The sequence below is a fragment of the Megalobrama amblycephala genome, linkage group LG18 (genome assembly GCF_018812025.1).
Source record: "Megalobrama amblycephala isolate DHTTF-2021 linkage group LG18, ASM1881202v1, whole genome shotgun sequence".
NCBI classification, from domain to species: domain Eukaryota; kingdom Metazoa; phylum Chordata; class Actinopteri; order Cypriniformes; family Xenocyprididae; genus Megalobrama; species Megalobrama amblycephala.
In genome coordinates, this window is record NC_063061.1 from 25,191,572 (window position 1) to 25,206,362 (window position 14,791).

The window sequence follows — 14,791 nt, forward strand, 5'->3', positions numbered from 1 at the left end:
AGAGAGACACACAGCATTAAAGCACACGACAGAGTTCATATCGCACACGCACAAGAGCATTCTGGGTATTTCAGGAGAGTGAAGGGTCTGTCGTTCATAAGAGGCTGCACTGAATATGCATTGTGCAAAGAAGTGCATGAAATAAAATTAATAAAAATGCATGCTTAAAATCAGAGGCTGAAAGAAGCTGAAGCCAAGCATGCAAACGGTGCGGTCGAGCAGATGTTATGGTTATGATGAGCAGAAATGTTATTTATATTGTTAGCCAGTAGGTGGCGCTGCCAACAAACTGAAAGTTCTGCAGGAATAAAACCTGGTGCTAAGATTGTAGACTTTTAGGAAGAGTAAAATTAACTCTACATAAAGAAGAAGAGACATATGGCAACATTAAATATGGATGATGAAGGTATTTTTGCAAAAAATCTAGTAATGCAAACTAGTTTCAAAATTTTTTTTTTTTTTTTTCTTTTTTGAGTACAGCAAAGAACAAATATCTGCCAATGGGGTCAGAAATATAATCTTGTTGAAAGTTGATTTTTCTGACCCCACGGGCAGATTTGTTTAAAGCATAAACTTATTTATTTATTATTCATTTTTCAGCCATTTTGCTTTTCAAGTAAAAGTAAATGTTAATATATCTGCACCGGAGAAGGCAAAAATTAAATACAAAAGACTAAGTAAGATCCGGTGTTATGACGATACTTGGCCAGCAGGTGGCGTCATCACCATAGACACTGCAGCTAATGAATAATTAAACAGCTAACTAAATTGAATGTGATATGAGGAATATAAAATAATCTTTCACACACTGACCGCACTGTTTGTATAGCAATGTCTGTAGAAGATGCATAAGTTTTATTCATTAAAATGAATAAAAATCACATATTTATTTATAATTAAGACCTTCAGCAGCATTTCACTCATTACACAGAGACACATCGGTTCACCCAGCTAACAAAAATACATTCTAAGAACATATTTAAGTTATGAAAACGTGATTTTTGAATGTTTTGTGACCTTAAAAAGTGTTTGGACTCATAAATATCTGTATATTACTGTATTTACACCGTGTCGACGCGATTAGATTCCAGCGACTAACTATTTGTCTGTCCACGACGTCAATCAAAAATCACAACCAATCAGAAGAGCGCGTAGGCGGGGTTTCTCGGCAAGTTCCCGCCACTCGCAACGAAAAAGGGTAAGTACATGATCAAATTCACGAATATTACACCATTTTAGCATTATTCAAAATACATTTTGAGTTACTGAAACAATCTTTGTCATAGAATACACTTGTCTGTTCACAATGAGTTGATAGTTTTAACGTTTTTGTTTCCTTTTATTTATTTTGAATATCTGAGGTAAATTGTCCGTTGTTGCTTTTAGTACGGCTATAAAAGACACTAAAATGATATTCAAACTCACACTAGACGCGTTGAACATTAAATAAAGCACATAAACAGTACCTGAGATGATCGTTGCCATACTTTGTGTAGTTGTTCCAGCCGCGATCGTCGCAGAAAAATATAAACCGCTTCTAAACTAGAATCATCGCGTGTCGCCGTCGCGTTGGACATTATAGGGATAGTACACCCAAAAATGAAAATTATGTCATCATTTACTCACGCTCAAGTTGTTCCATACTTGTATGAATTTAGATATTTGGGAGGAATTTCAGTAACCAAACAGATTTCGCCCCCCATTGACCACCATTATTGTTCCTTCTATAGTAGAAAATGGGTGGCGAGATTTCTTTGTTCTGCTGATCTTTGTTCTGACCAGCAGAACAAAGAAATTCATACAGGTTTGGAACTACTCGAGGGTAAATGATCACAGAATTTTCATTTTTGTGTGAACTATCCCTCTAACATGGAAAAGATACCTTTTATCGCGTGTCGTGGCGCGTCTGGTTAGGACACGGTGTTGGATTTGCTAACGTTCCCATTAAGTTAAGAACATTATTTCTGAACGTTCTCTGAATGTTCAAAACATCCAGTTTTTAAAATGTTTTTTCTTGATTATGTGAACGTTAAAGGGTTAGTTCACCCAAAAATGAAAATAATGTCATTAATTACTCACTCTCATGTCGTTCCACACCCGTAAGACCTTCGTTCATCTTCGGAACACAAATTAAGATATTTTTGATGAAATCCGATGGCTCAGTGAGGCCTGCAAAGCCAGCAATGACATTTCCTCTCTCAAGATCCATTAATGTACTAAAAACATATTAAAATCAGTTCATGTGAGTACAGTGGTTCAATATTAATATTATAAAGCCACGAGAATATTTTTGGTGTGCCAAAAAAAACAAAATAAAGACATTTAGTGATGGCCGATTTCAAAACACTGCTTCAGGAAGCTTCGGAGCGTTATGAATCTTTTGTGTCGAATCATGATTCAGATCGCGTGTCAAACCTCCAAACTGCTGAAATCACGTGACTTTGGCACTCCGAACCACTGATTCAACACAAAAGATTCATAACGCTCTGCAGGCCTCACTGAGCCATCGGATTTCATCAGAAATATCTTAATTTGTGTTCTGAAGATGAATGAAGGTCTTCCAGGTGTGGAACGGCATGAGGGTGAGTAATTAATGACATTATTTCCATTTTTGGGTGAACTAACCCTTGAAGGGAACATTCCATTTTTGCAAACATTTTGGGAACGTTGCTTTTGAATCTTCTCTGAACATTCTAAAACAAGTAGCAACATTTAAAACGTGTTAGATGAACATCCAACCAAAATGTTTCAGAAAAAAAACATTGTTTTTGTGCTAATGTTTTGAGAACAAATAATAGATAACCAGATAACTATTACTATGAAAGCGTTTGTTCATAACTTTGGGAGAACCTTGCAGGAACGTTCTCTGTTAGCTGGGCACTGTTGACAGACTCTCTCACGAATAAAACACACATATCCAGCAGCAGCCAGAGTGCAAAATAAAGATCCTGCCGTTCCTTTAGACATGACTAAAAGCAAAGCAGCGGCATTCCCAAAAACAAGGAGAGAAATAAAAGTGGATGAAGGAAAGAAACAAGGTTCCTGCTCTAAGAAAGAAGTGCGACAGCAAATTCCAGCCAGAGGGATTTGTGTCAGACGGCAGCCCAAAACAACAACACAAATCAAGAGTGTTTGAGAAGCTCTGGCTTCAGAGTTTGTCTGTGTTTTCAAAGCCAGGCCGAGGACGATATATCCTACCACTCTGGCTGTCGGGGAGGTTTTGGTGAGAAACGGCACCATTCCGAGATCCGCCGTGGATCTGATGGGAGATCTGAGCGGAGAGCGGACCGTCGGAGAGCTTCGCAGACGCATCTCGGTCATCAGAGATTCTCCAGGCTCCTCGCCAGACGGCGACGGCGTCCCGACCTTCCTCACGGTGATGAGTGGAGCGGTGATGCTCTGATACTCCACCGTCACAGGAATCACCTTGATGGAGACGGCTTGGTCAGAGATTTTGGAGTCGGAAAATTTACTAAACTGCTCTGAACCTTCTTGAGCTTTGGTCGGTTTGTCTTCCGAAGGTTCGGTGGTCGATACGGTGCTCGTCGCGGCTACGAATCTGTAGCTGGCGGTGTGTTTCTTCTCTGGTACCTTTGGGGGAATTTTGGGTGGTGCTTTAGGAGGAACGTCTTCAGATAAACCTTTTTCGGGTTCAGGAGGAAACTTCTCTTGTAGTATCGTAGAAACCTTTTCTGGTACCTTCGGAGGAATTTTCTCTGCTATCTTCGGAGGAACCTCTTCTTTTTCTGGTACAGTTGGAGGAACTTGTTCTTGTATTATTGTTGAAACCTTTTCTGGTACTTTTGGAGCCATCTTCTTAAGAGGAACCTCTTCTTTTTCTGGTACAATTGGAACAATTTGTTCTTGTATTATCATAGAAAACTTTTCTGGTACTTTTGGAGCCATCTTCTTTAGAGGAACCTCTTCTTTTTCTGGTACAATTGGAACAATTTGTTCTTGTACTATCGTAGAAACCTTGTCTGGTACTTTTGGAGCCATCCTCTTTACATGAACCTCAACGGAAGAGGCTTTTTCTTGTACCTTTTCTGGTATCATTTGAGAAACCGTTCCTGCTTCGACTGGAGGAACTTTATCTGGTTCAAACGGAGGAACCTTGTTTATAATGACCCACCCGTCAGACTCCTACATGTAACACACAAAGATCATGTTAGCAAGCTTGAGTAACAGCAACGTTAGTCACGCCTGAGTCCGAGACTGAAAACAGACACGCTGGACAGATGGACACTGTCGGACTCTTCGCACAACGACACACATTACGATTCATTATGATCATGAACATCTGATGATATCGAGAGATCGGAGAGAATCGGATGAATGAATCACTCACCACATCAACCTTCCTGTCGTTCAGACCGTCCTGCGTCTCCAACGCTGCTGCGGCCACTTCTTGTGTGTCCTCGACCGCTGCTTCCTGCTTGACCTCAAGGAAGAGAAATCAAAAAGATTCATGCATGATGCAGCAGAGCAGTCTATCTTGATTTTGATGGACAGAATAGATAGATAGTGATATAATAGTGATTAGGCATGTGACGGTATCACATTTTCATATTGCGATTAATTGCTGAAGCTTTACGGTATTATCACGATATTGAAATAAGTTGCAAAAAAAAAGTGTTGTCATACTATAATAGATTTAAGAACTCTTTATAATATCAAAAAGAACTCTGAATGTTTAAATACAATAATACAATACACCAAAATTTTTAAAACATATTAAAGTGCAAAAGAATTAGACTATAAAGAACAACAGGAAACACTTTACAGTAAGGTCTCATTATTTAATGCATTAACTAAGATTGATCAACAGCTAAATTTGTTACAGAAAGTATCATTTTTTGTTAATGTTAGTTAGGAAACACAACTAATAATTGTTAGTTTTATCTCAGGTCCATTAAATAAGTTCTTTTGATTTTAGTAATGTTATTAAACAGTAACTAAGAAATGAACATTAACTAAGAATAATTAATGCTTTAAGTATTTTTAATTGTCAGTTTGTAATAATGAATTAACATGTTAACTAATGAAGCCGTATGTCTCAAAGTTTTACTGAACAATAACAAATAATCAGAACATTTCTAATCATTAGGGCATGTTGTAGTCCAGATTAAAATATAAAAATGTTTAAGTTTGAAAATAAATAGTCTATTAAGTCTTTAAGTATTTGGTGCTGTGATGAACAACACTGAGATTACAAAAAATGAATGGCTGTTTGAAGCATTTTAAAAACTTCACTAGCAGTTGCTTTGTTTGCGGGGTTTCCGGGGTAACCGCTGCATTTCTGCTGTTCCATCAGAGTGAACGTGCACTTAATTCAGCACGTCTCCTTCACTCGTTCCGTCATGTGCTTCTCGTGCACGTTTGGCTTGTTTACATCTGAGCGCGTGTCCCTTTGACGCAGCATACAGCAGTGTTGTGCATTTTATACGGCTGATGGGGAAAGTATTCTTAAATGCATTATAAAAATTATTAATTGGTAATAAATTATTATTTACGGTATTTTGACAATATCGCGCATATTCATTATCGTGATATATCGCATTACCGAATATCGGCACATGTCTAATAGTGATACTTTCTCTGTAACCAAGCATGATAAATTCTTCTTCTTAAGTGAAATTAGATTTATAATTCAGAAGGATGTCAAGATATTTCTACAGAAACTCAACACAGTGATACTAATTGAGGACAGGATTTTCCCGTCTTTCCCTCCACAGATGCTGTTGTTTATGTAAGAGGCACATAATGATTTTCCCTGGTCTGAACTGCTTATTGCAGCTAAACGCTGGATCCATGAACTCTGATTTTACTGCGGGCACAAAAACGAAATCAATAAGAGACTTTCTGTTGGCGGCAAATCGTTTGTCACTCTGGTCTAAAGCTGCTCCATTCAGATCCATTTCAAAAAACATTGTCTTTTAACAATCAGCCGTAATTACAGCAGTTTTCCATCTGAACCGCACAAAACACTGGCTGATCTCACCTCGTCCGGCACCAGCGGCTCAATCATGGGAGCTTCATCCAGACGAGGCGATCGGAGCGGAGACGAGGACAGACGCTTCTCCCACTCGGTCATACCCGTTCGATCCGCTCCTCCCTCCAGGAACGTCCTCTTCAGCTCGCTGATGTTGGTCTGATGTTTGACCAGCTCCTCGGGCGTACGCTCGATCTCCTGAAGAAAGCCAGAACAACAAGAGATTCATCCGTATTTCAGCTGGAGGACTAGTGTGGACCTTCACACACGCAAAACAACACAATAAACCCTCCACTCAATATCTGTCTTTAATTCTGTTTTCCATTGTAGGCCATAAGCTTGCCAAATAACCCAACTAACAAAAAAATACGTTCTGCTTCCCCATTCGAATAGATAGGACTTGGTCTTGGATGCCCCGAGGTGTTGCAAATACGCGTCAGAACCGCCACACGCACTGCAAACACACACACAGATGATACCGACACACACATGCTCAACTACAAGGCTTTAAAATTCATTTCCAGTGAGTAAAACCGCTCAACGCCACTGCAAACACACACAACCGGGTCACTGACGAATAAGTGTAAAAAAACATAATGGAGTATAATTAATTTAGAAGTTTTATTAAGTGTTAACAGAGAGATTATGTGGTTTTTATAATCAATTAACACTGCTTTTGTCATTTTTTACAAGATGGACCGAATTTGTCACCAAAAAGTTATTCGTTTTAAGCAAAATTTCGGTTTTACCGAACGACACTTTTGGTTACACCAAATGACAATATTTTCAAACAATGCTAACAGGTTGATATCTAGCTAGCTAGCAAAAGGACAATCAAACATTTTATATTTAGTACAAGTTTTTAAAATATTACAACATTTTCCATGTTTTATAGCGGTTGCACCGAATGACCTGATGTTTCGGGACATGCGTATGATCAAGTGAAAACATGAATTTATCAAATAGTTAAGAGAGAGTTAGTTACTTTGCTTCATGACCATGTGATCCTTTGCATGTCACATCCTGTCACACGATATTGACCGCGTGACTTGATCCAGAATGGTCCCTTTATATCGGTTACTCCGAATGACATCAATGAAATTCATTTTTCCGGACATTCTTTCTCATAACAAAGCAACGACTTCTACACATAATTTTAATACCATTTTGTACTATGTTGATATGTGATGTAAATCATGCCAGAATATAAAATATATACATTTATTACATTTTAGGATATTTTAATCACAAATGAAATGGCTGTATTGGCCTTTGGACGGTTAAACCGAATGACCTTTTGACACTTCAAAATCTTTAAAATATCTTTATATGAAGCAAACTATAATTAAAACCTTTTGGATTCAATAAAAGAGATCTAGTTGTGCTACCTTACATACTTTGAATGTCATATCTGTGTTTTTTATTATTATTATTAACCCTTATGTTATGTTGGGGACGTTTTCATCCACTATAGGGTGCTTTTGAGTCTTAATTTGGCCACAACTTTCTCTTTGTTTCAGCAAATGGAATGATTTTTGGTGACAAATCTTATTTTGATACATATTTTGGGAAAATGCTTTGAAATTTTTCAAGAACTCAACAATACACTGTGGGCAAATTCACTACCCTTTCGTTATGTTCAGGATGAAAACATCCACTAGATTAAACTGCTGTAAAAATGTATCAGATAATTTTTTTTTTTTGCATAAATCTGTTAATCAACCTCAGTCCTGATCAAAACTACTAAATGTTTAAAAAAAATCAAGGATTTTTACTCTTTATTTGCCAAGTTCATAAATTATGTCACTGATTTGGGGGGGGGCTTTGATGCATTGTTAGTTTTTGTGCATCATCAAATTTCAATTTTTTCTCCCTCATTTACTGTTCGTGGCTGTTTTTGCCCCATTGACTTCCATTATAATGACATTTTTTGATTGCAAAGCCTTGACACCATATAATCATGCATTCTTGATTGTTGGTGGTTTTCCCTGTTGGGAAGAGGTAAAATTTGTAATTTTTACAGTTGATCACCAGGTGGCACCATTAACCCTTTAGATAGGGTAACGAAAGGGTAGTGAATTTGAACAATACACAAGGGTTAAGGACAAAATGACCCGTCACGTCATTGACCCAAACACACATTAGTGGCAGAAACCGAAGCTGACAGAATAAATCGTCCAATTGTATAGAGTATAGAGTTAAAACACGTCCATGCAGCGGCCTGTGATGCTTTACCAACCTCTAACATCAGCTTACTGTGTCTGACAAACACATTCTCTCCTTTAATTCGCCTTATAAAACTGGGCTGAAGGAAAACACAGATCCATTCATTCATTTGTACATTACAGCGACGTAAGGATTATGGATTCGTAAGGATTATGTACATGTTAAGATATAACGTTCTTTAATAACATCTATGGAGCGTTCTTATAATATTATGAATATTTGATGAACGTTCTCATAACGTTCTGAGAACAACGTTTATACAACAAATATTATTTGAATGTTCTCATAATGTTGACAGAAAATGTCCTTAGTGCAACATTTTCGGAACGTTTTTATGATGTCATTGATGGTTACTGAATTCTTGGAATGTTACAAATAAACGTTCAAAGAATGTTATACACTGGATCGACCAATCAGAAGACAGAACTACACTAAAAAAAATCTGCTGTAGGATTTACTGTAAAACAATTTTCACTCACAATATTCACAAATAATTACAAAGAAACAGCAAGAGACACCATTAAATTAAACTGTAAGAAAACTGAAATAGTATTTTCTTGTAAAACATACTCTAATAATTAGTTTTACTCTGTAAAATCATGTGTATATATTTTAATATTTAGATAAAATCTTACCTGCGTCTTTGCTTCAGATTCGTCCTCCTGATCCGACTGCACAAAAGACACAAAAAACATGCGATATTATGACATAATGAGAACAAACGAGTGAAAACACATCAGAGAAAATGTTGATATGAAGGAATGAGACGGTTTGGGAGTCAAACTCATTAACATTACAGGCTTGAATGTTTCCATCTCTTGAAGAACAATTATGATTATTGGCCATTATCAGATTAAAGTTTAATAAGAACATCAACAACCCTGCTGTATCTTAATTAGCAATCTAATTACTGCAATCTTTCATTGCATTTTTGTTTTTTGCCATGCACAAACCTTCAGTCTGACGTCAGCGATCACGTCTGACATTATTAATACGTGCTGTTCATATGATTCCTGCTCTCTAGCATCAGCTAACAGCCAGCTAATCATAACTTAATGGGAACATTTTCAGAACATATTTTTTGTCATCCGGAGCCTGTAATGAATGATATCAAATATCAGTCTCGAGCTCATGAGGAGATCTGAACTGAGATCAGATGAGAAATGACGTGAATCACAGATCACAAACCTCGGTGGCCGTTAAATCTCCGTCTATAGCAGTGTCTGTAAAATCAGTCTGATCATGATCCAGTGAAAGCGTGAACAGAGAGAGAAGCAGAACTATCAGAAAACAGGGAGACGTGACCATCGTTAAGAGGTGAAGCCTTTATAATCAGAGTTTATAGACGTCAACCTCCATTAGTGGAATGAACAGAGAGTCCAATAAAACAAGAGACAGTAAAACACAGACATTCACCAAACTGATGCAGTTCAACAGGCTTATTACAATCTAAATCAGCTGTTTTCTATGTGAATATATAGTAAAATGTCATTTATTCCTGAATTTTCAGCATCATTACTCCAGTCTTCAGTGTCACATGCTGATTTCCTGCTCAGGAAACATTAATGATTATTATTTGTGGTTAAGATGAAGTAAAGTCGTGTTTGGTACCCGTGTGTCCTGGCGTGCAGGAGTCGGAGGGCTGGGCAGCGAGACCTCCGTGGCCTTCGTGGTTTCGTCCTCTTCCTCCAGCACAACCACACTCTCCACCAGCACTCGCTCCTCTTCACGCGTCTCCTCCACTTTCTTCTCCGGCGTTACTGTGGTGATGAGGTCACTCATGGCGATGCCTTTAGCGGTGCCGTACAACGCTGTGCCCATCTCTACACACACACACACACACACACACACACACACACACACACACAGACAGAGCTTCAGTCCTGCATCTGCATTCACTACAACAACAATAAGAGTGAACACTGACTGCATTATATTATTGAATTAAAACTGCAGAATATATATATTTATCATTATCATTGCCTTGAATTGTTCACTTACAATATACTAGGCTATTATTTACATACATTCTTAAAAATAAAGGTTTCAAAAAGGGGTTTTCACAGCCTTGCCATAGAAGAACCATTTTTGGCTCCCCAAATAATTTTTAATTTTTTTTTAAAAATCGAATTAAATTACGTGATTAATTATTCGAATTAATCGCAAATTAGTTACATCAGTTTTGTCTGAGAAATTAGCCCCCAAAAGATCATTTAAAGTCATTATTGTGTTAGATGAGAAAAGCATTGAATAAACATTACAAAAAGTAGCTTTAGAAAGAAATATTTTAATTTCAACGTAGAATTTATTACACATAAACTTTCAAAGCTATAAAAGTGGCACTTATGTATATTTACATGGACTGTTTAATGCAGCTCAGAGGTGGCATGAATATGAATGAAAAATGAAATGATACTCTAAATATGAAAGTAAAATCACCAGTAGGTGTCGACAAATTCACTGTTGTAATGAGTCGTTGAATTAGTCATTCAACCAATTCATTCAAATGGCTGATTCATTCGGGAATGGAGCAAGTGACCGTCTTTATGAATGAGTCATTGAATCAGTGACTCACTCGATTCGTTAAAAACCGCAGGTTCATTCAGTAATGAAACAATAGTTCTGCTGTGGCTTTTTCACTATTTTCATTGGTGAAACTGAGCAAAAAAAGACAATATTGTGTCTAAAAATGTAACCTAATATTAACTTATTGTTTATTGAACTGTTGTATAAAATCAGTATCACATTTGCAATCATGCTGATATTCGGGAAAAAGGCATTCTTGCTCATGTGATATTGCTAAACTATATCATATGATGTAAAAATAGCACAAAAAAAACATTCAGGGGCATTTTGCGGTCATATCTTACATGTTAGTGGCATTTTAACAGAGAAATTACCTCCCAAAAGATTATTTAAAGTCATTATTGTGTTAGATGCGAAAAGCATTGAATAAACATTACAAAAAGTAGCTTTAGAAAGAAATATTTTAATTTCAACGTAGAATTTATTACACAAACTTTCAAAGCTATAAAAGTGGCACTTATGTATATTTACATGGACTGTTTAATGCAGCTCAGAGGTGGCATGAATATGAATGATAAATGAAATGATACTCTAAATATGAAAGTAAAATCACCAGTAGGTGGCGACAAATTCACTGTTGTAATGAGTGAGTCATTGAATTATTCATTCAACCAATTCATTCAAACAGCTGATTCATTCAGGAATGGAGCAAGTGACCATCTTTACAAACGAGTCATTGAATCAGTGACTCACTCGATTCGTTAAAAACCGCAGGTTCATTCAGTAATGAAACAACAGTTCTGCTGTGGCTTTTTCACTATTTTCATTGGTGAAACTGAGCAAAAAAAGACAATATTGTGTCTAAAAATGTAACCTAATATTAACTTATTGTTTATTGAACTGTTGTATAAAATCAGGATCACATTTGCAATCGTGCTGATATTCGGGAGAAAGGCATTCTTGCTCATGTGATATTGCTAAACTATAGAAAAAAAACATCCAGGGGCATTTTTTGCCCTCATATCTTGAATTTTAGTGCCTTTTTAATAGCATCATGCAATCATGGTTCGTTTATATTTAGGAACCAGAAATGCTTCTTCTATGGCATCGCTGTAAAACATTTTTCGTTTCTTTTGGAAATAAAATATACTACGAAAATCTACAGATTTGTTAGTGAATCTTCACGGTTGTGATGTCATAACACAGCACACGCGTGAGCACAGCAAAGCACGTTTATACAGTTCACATGTGAAGTGGTTAGTCAGTCATTACAGAAGTCGTTTACAAGAACTCTTAATTATAATCTTCAGAGAGAAGCTGGATAATGATCAATGAAAAATCCCGACTAACGTTATACTATAAGTGCATTACTGCATTTCATTGGCTCTGTTCTTATAGTCTGCACAATGACAATAAAGTTTAATCTATTTTAATCTTAGTAGAGCTCAGGGATAATAAATGAAGTGTTTTTGGACAGCATACAGCCCTTTTAACGTCTAAAACTTTGCAAAGTCAGTTTACAAAAGAGATCATTGTTGTCTAGGAGTTGTTCGCGATGGATTGACGCAGCCACAGCATGTGCAAAATCATAACAGGGGTCTGAAGCACAAGCCCGCCAGCGCATGCAAACACACACACGCGTGATCACGGGAGATCAAACAAGCAGACGGAGGGTCTTCTTTATCTACAAGCGTCACGTTCTGAGGGTTTCATACAGAGAAACGTCTCTACCTGTTGGTCTAGTGCCATTTACATTGACTGTCGCTGTGTTGACTGGTGTACTCCGCTGAGCTGAGGAGATTCACACACACACACACTGCAGTGTTAAACACTTGCACCAGTTATTATCTAGTTAACGACTATGCTGTGTTAGTTGTCAAAAAATAAGAGTGTTATAACCTTTCTACCTTAATTATAGAAACCCATCATGATGCAGTTTAATGTGACGATTATGTAATTCAATCAGGCGTCTAACGAGAGGAGACTGTCTGCACTGAACACAAGTTTGTCTTCGTTTACACCGTGAATCGTGTTCGTATTCAAGCGCGTGTGCAGTAATGTGCTTTATGCTGCAACTCAACAGAAATTATCCAATTAAGCCAGAATCTCAGGAGCTGAGATCACAGGTTAATGACAGTGAGCCCAATATCCCTGTCCCGCCGCGAGCCTCGCTTCTGTCTGGACACTCTTTATAATGGGAAGAGAAAATAAAACTGGGCTGTTCAGAGACGCCATACAGCAGAGAACAGACGTCTGCTAATGATGATACTGAGGATGTGGAGAGCAAACGGGAAAGCAGATGACAGACACTCAAACTCCAGTGAGACTCGATGAGATGATGACGGACAAACATGAGTCAGTTTATATCACAATAACTTTACATATAATTACAATTGGTAGATAGATAGATATAGATAGATAGAACAATAGACAGACAGACAGACAGATAGATAGATAAATAAAAAGATGATAGATAGATAGATAGATAGATAGATAGATAGATAGACAGATGGATAGATAGACAGATAGATAGATAGATGGATAGATAGACGGATGGATAGATAGATTGACAGAAAGACAGATAGATAGACAGACAGATGGATAGATAGACAGACAGATAGATTGACAGATGGATAGATAGACAGATAGATAGATGGACAGATAGATAGATAGATTGACAGATAGATAGGACGGAGGATAGACAGATAGATGGACAGATAGACAGATAGATAGACAGATAGATAGATAGATAGACAGATGGATAGATAGACAGATAGACAGATAGACAGACAGACAGATAGATAGATAGATAGATAGATAGATAGATAGATAGATAGATAGACAGATAGATAGACAGATAGATAGATATAGATTGACAGACAGATGGACGGAGGACAGATAGATAGATAGATTGACAGAAAGACAGATGGATAGATAGACAGAAAGACAGACAGAGGACAAACAGATAGACAGATGGATAGATAGATAGATAGACAGATGGATAGATAGACAGACAGATAGACAGATGGATAGATAGATAGATAGATAGATAGATAGATAGATAGATAGATAGATAGATTGACAGAAAGATAGATTGACAGACAGATGGACGGAGGACAGACAGATAGACAGATGGATAGATAGACAGACAGATGGATAGATAGATAGACAGATAGATAGATAGACAGATGGATAGATAGATAGATAGATTGACAGAAAGATAGATAGATTGACAGACAGATGGACGGAGGACAGACAGATAGATAGACAGATTGACAGAAAGACAGATAGATAGACAGACAGATGGATAGATAGATAGATAGATAGATAGATAGATAGATAGATAGATAGATAGATAGACAGAAAGACAGACAGAGGACAAACAGACAGATAGATAGATTGACAGAAAGATAGATTGACAGACAGATGGACGGAGGACAGACAGATAGACAGATGGATAGATAGACAGACAGATGGATAGATAGATAGATAGATTGATTGACAGAAAGACAGATAGATAGACAGACAGAAAGACAGACAGAGGACAAACAGATAGACAGATGGACAGATAGACAGATGGATAGATAGACAGACAGATAGATAAATAGATAGATGGATAGACAGACAGACAGACAGACAGATAGACCGATGGATAGATAGATAGATAGACAGATGGATAGATAGACAGATAGATTGACAGATAGACAGACAGAGGACAACAGATAGACAGACAGACAGATGGACGGATAGGATAGATTGACAGATAGACAGACAGACAGATAGATAGATAGATAGATAGACAGATAGATAGACAGATAGATAGATAGATTGACAGACAGACAGATGGATAGATAGATAGATAGATTGACAGATAGATAGATTGACAGACAGACAGATGGATAGATAGACAGATAGATTGACAGATGGATAGATAGACAGATGGATAGATAGATTGACAGAAAGACAGACAGATGGACAGAGGACAGACAGACAGATAGACAGACAGATGGATAGACAGATAGATAGATAGATAGACAGACATTGACA

At 37.3% G+C, this 14,791-nt stretch overlaps 1 protein-coding gene and 1 long non-coding RNA gene across 18 annotated transcripts in view; one reads left to right on the plus strand and one right to left on the minus strand.

Moving 5' to 3' along the window:
* Positions 1-14,791, minus strand: part of epb41l3a (erythrocyte membrane protein band 4.1-like 3a) — a 59,270-nt gene that overhangs the window by 11,181 nt on the left and 33,298 nt on the right. For 6 of the 17 annotated variants that reach the window (XM_048165681.1, XM_048165679.1, XM_048165682.1 and 3 more), the window contains 8 exons: positions 12,476-12,535; positions 9,830-10,041; positions 9,407-9,454; positions 8,854-8,889; positions 8,232-8,297; positions 6,002-6,190; positions 4,349-4,441; positions 3,199-4,143 (listed from right to left, as the gene is read on the minus strand). In XM_048165681.1, coding sequence (XP_048021638.1) covers positions 3,199-4,143; positions 4,349-4,441; positions 6,002-6,190; positions 8,232-8,297; positions 8,854-8,889; positions 9,407-9,454; positions 9,830-10,041; positions 12,476-12,535 — 1,649 coding nt within the window. The remainder of the gene's footprint in view (positions 1-3,198; positions 4,144-4,348; positions 4,442-6,001; positions 6,191-8,231; positions 8,298-8,853; positions 8,890-9,406; positions 9,455-9,829; positions 10,042-12,475; positions 12,536-14,791) is intronic. The other 11 variants (XM_048165692.1, XM_048165691.1, XM_048165694.1 and 8 more) reach the window with 7 other exon arrangements.
* Positions 1-14,791, plus strand: part of LOC125252417 — a 25,840-nt gene continuing 11,049 nt past the window's right edge. Inside the window, exon 1 of the long non-coding RNA XR_007181222.1 lies at positions 1-1,198. This is a non-coding gene — a long non-coding RNA (uncharacterized LOC125252417). The remainder of the gene's footprint in view (positions 1,199-14,791) is intronic.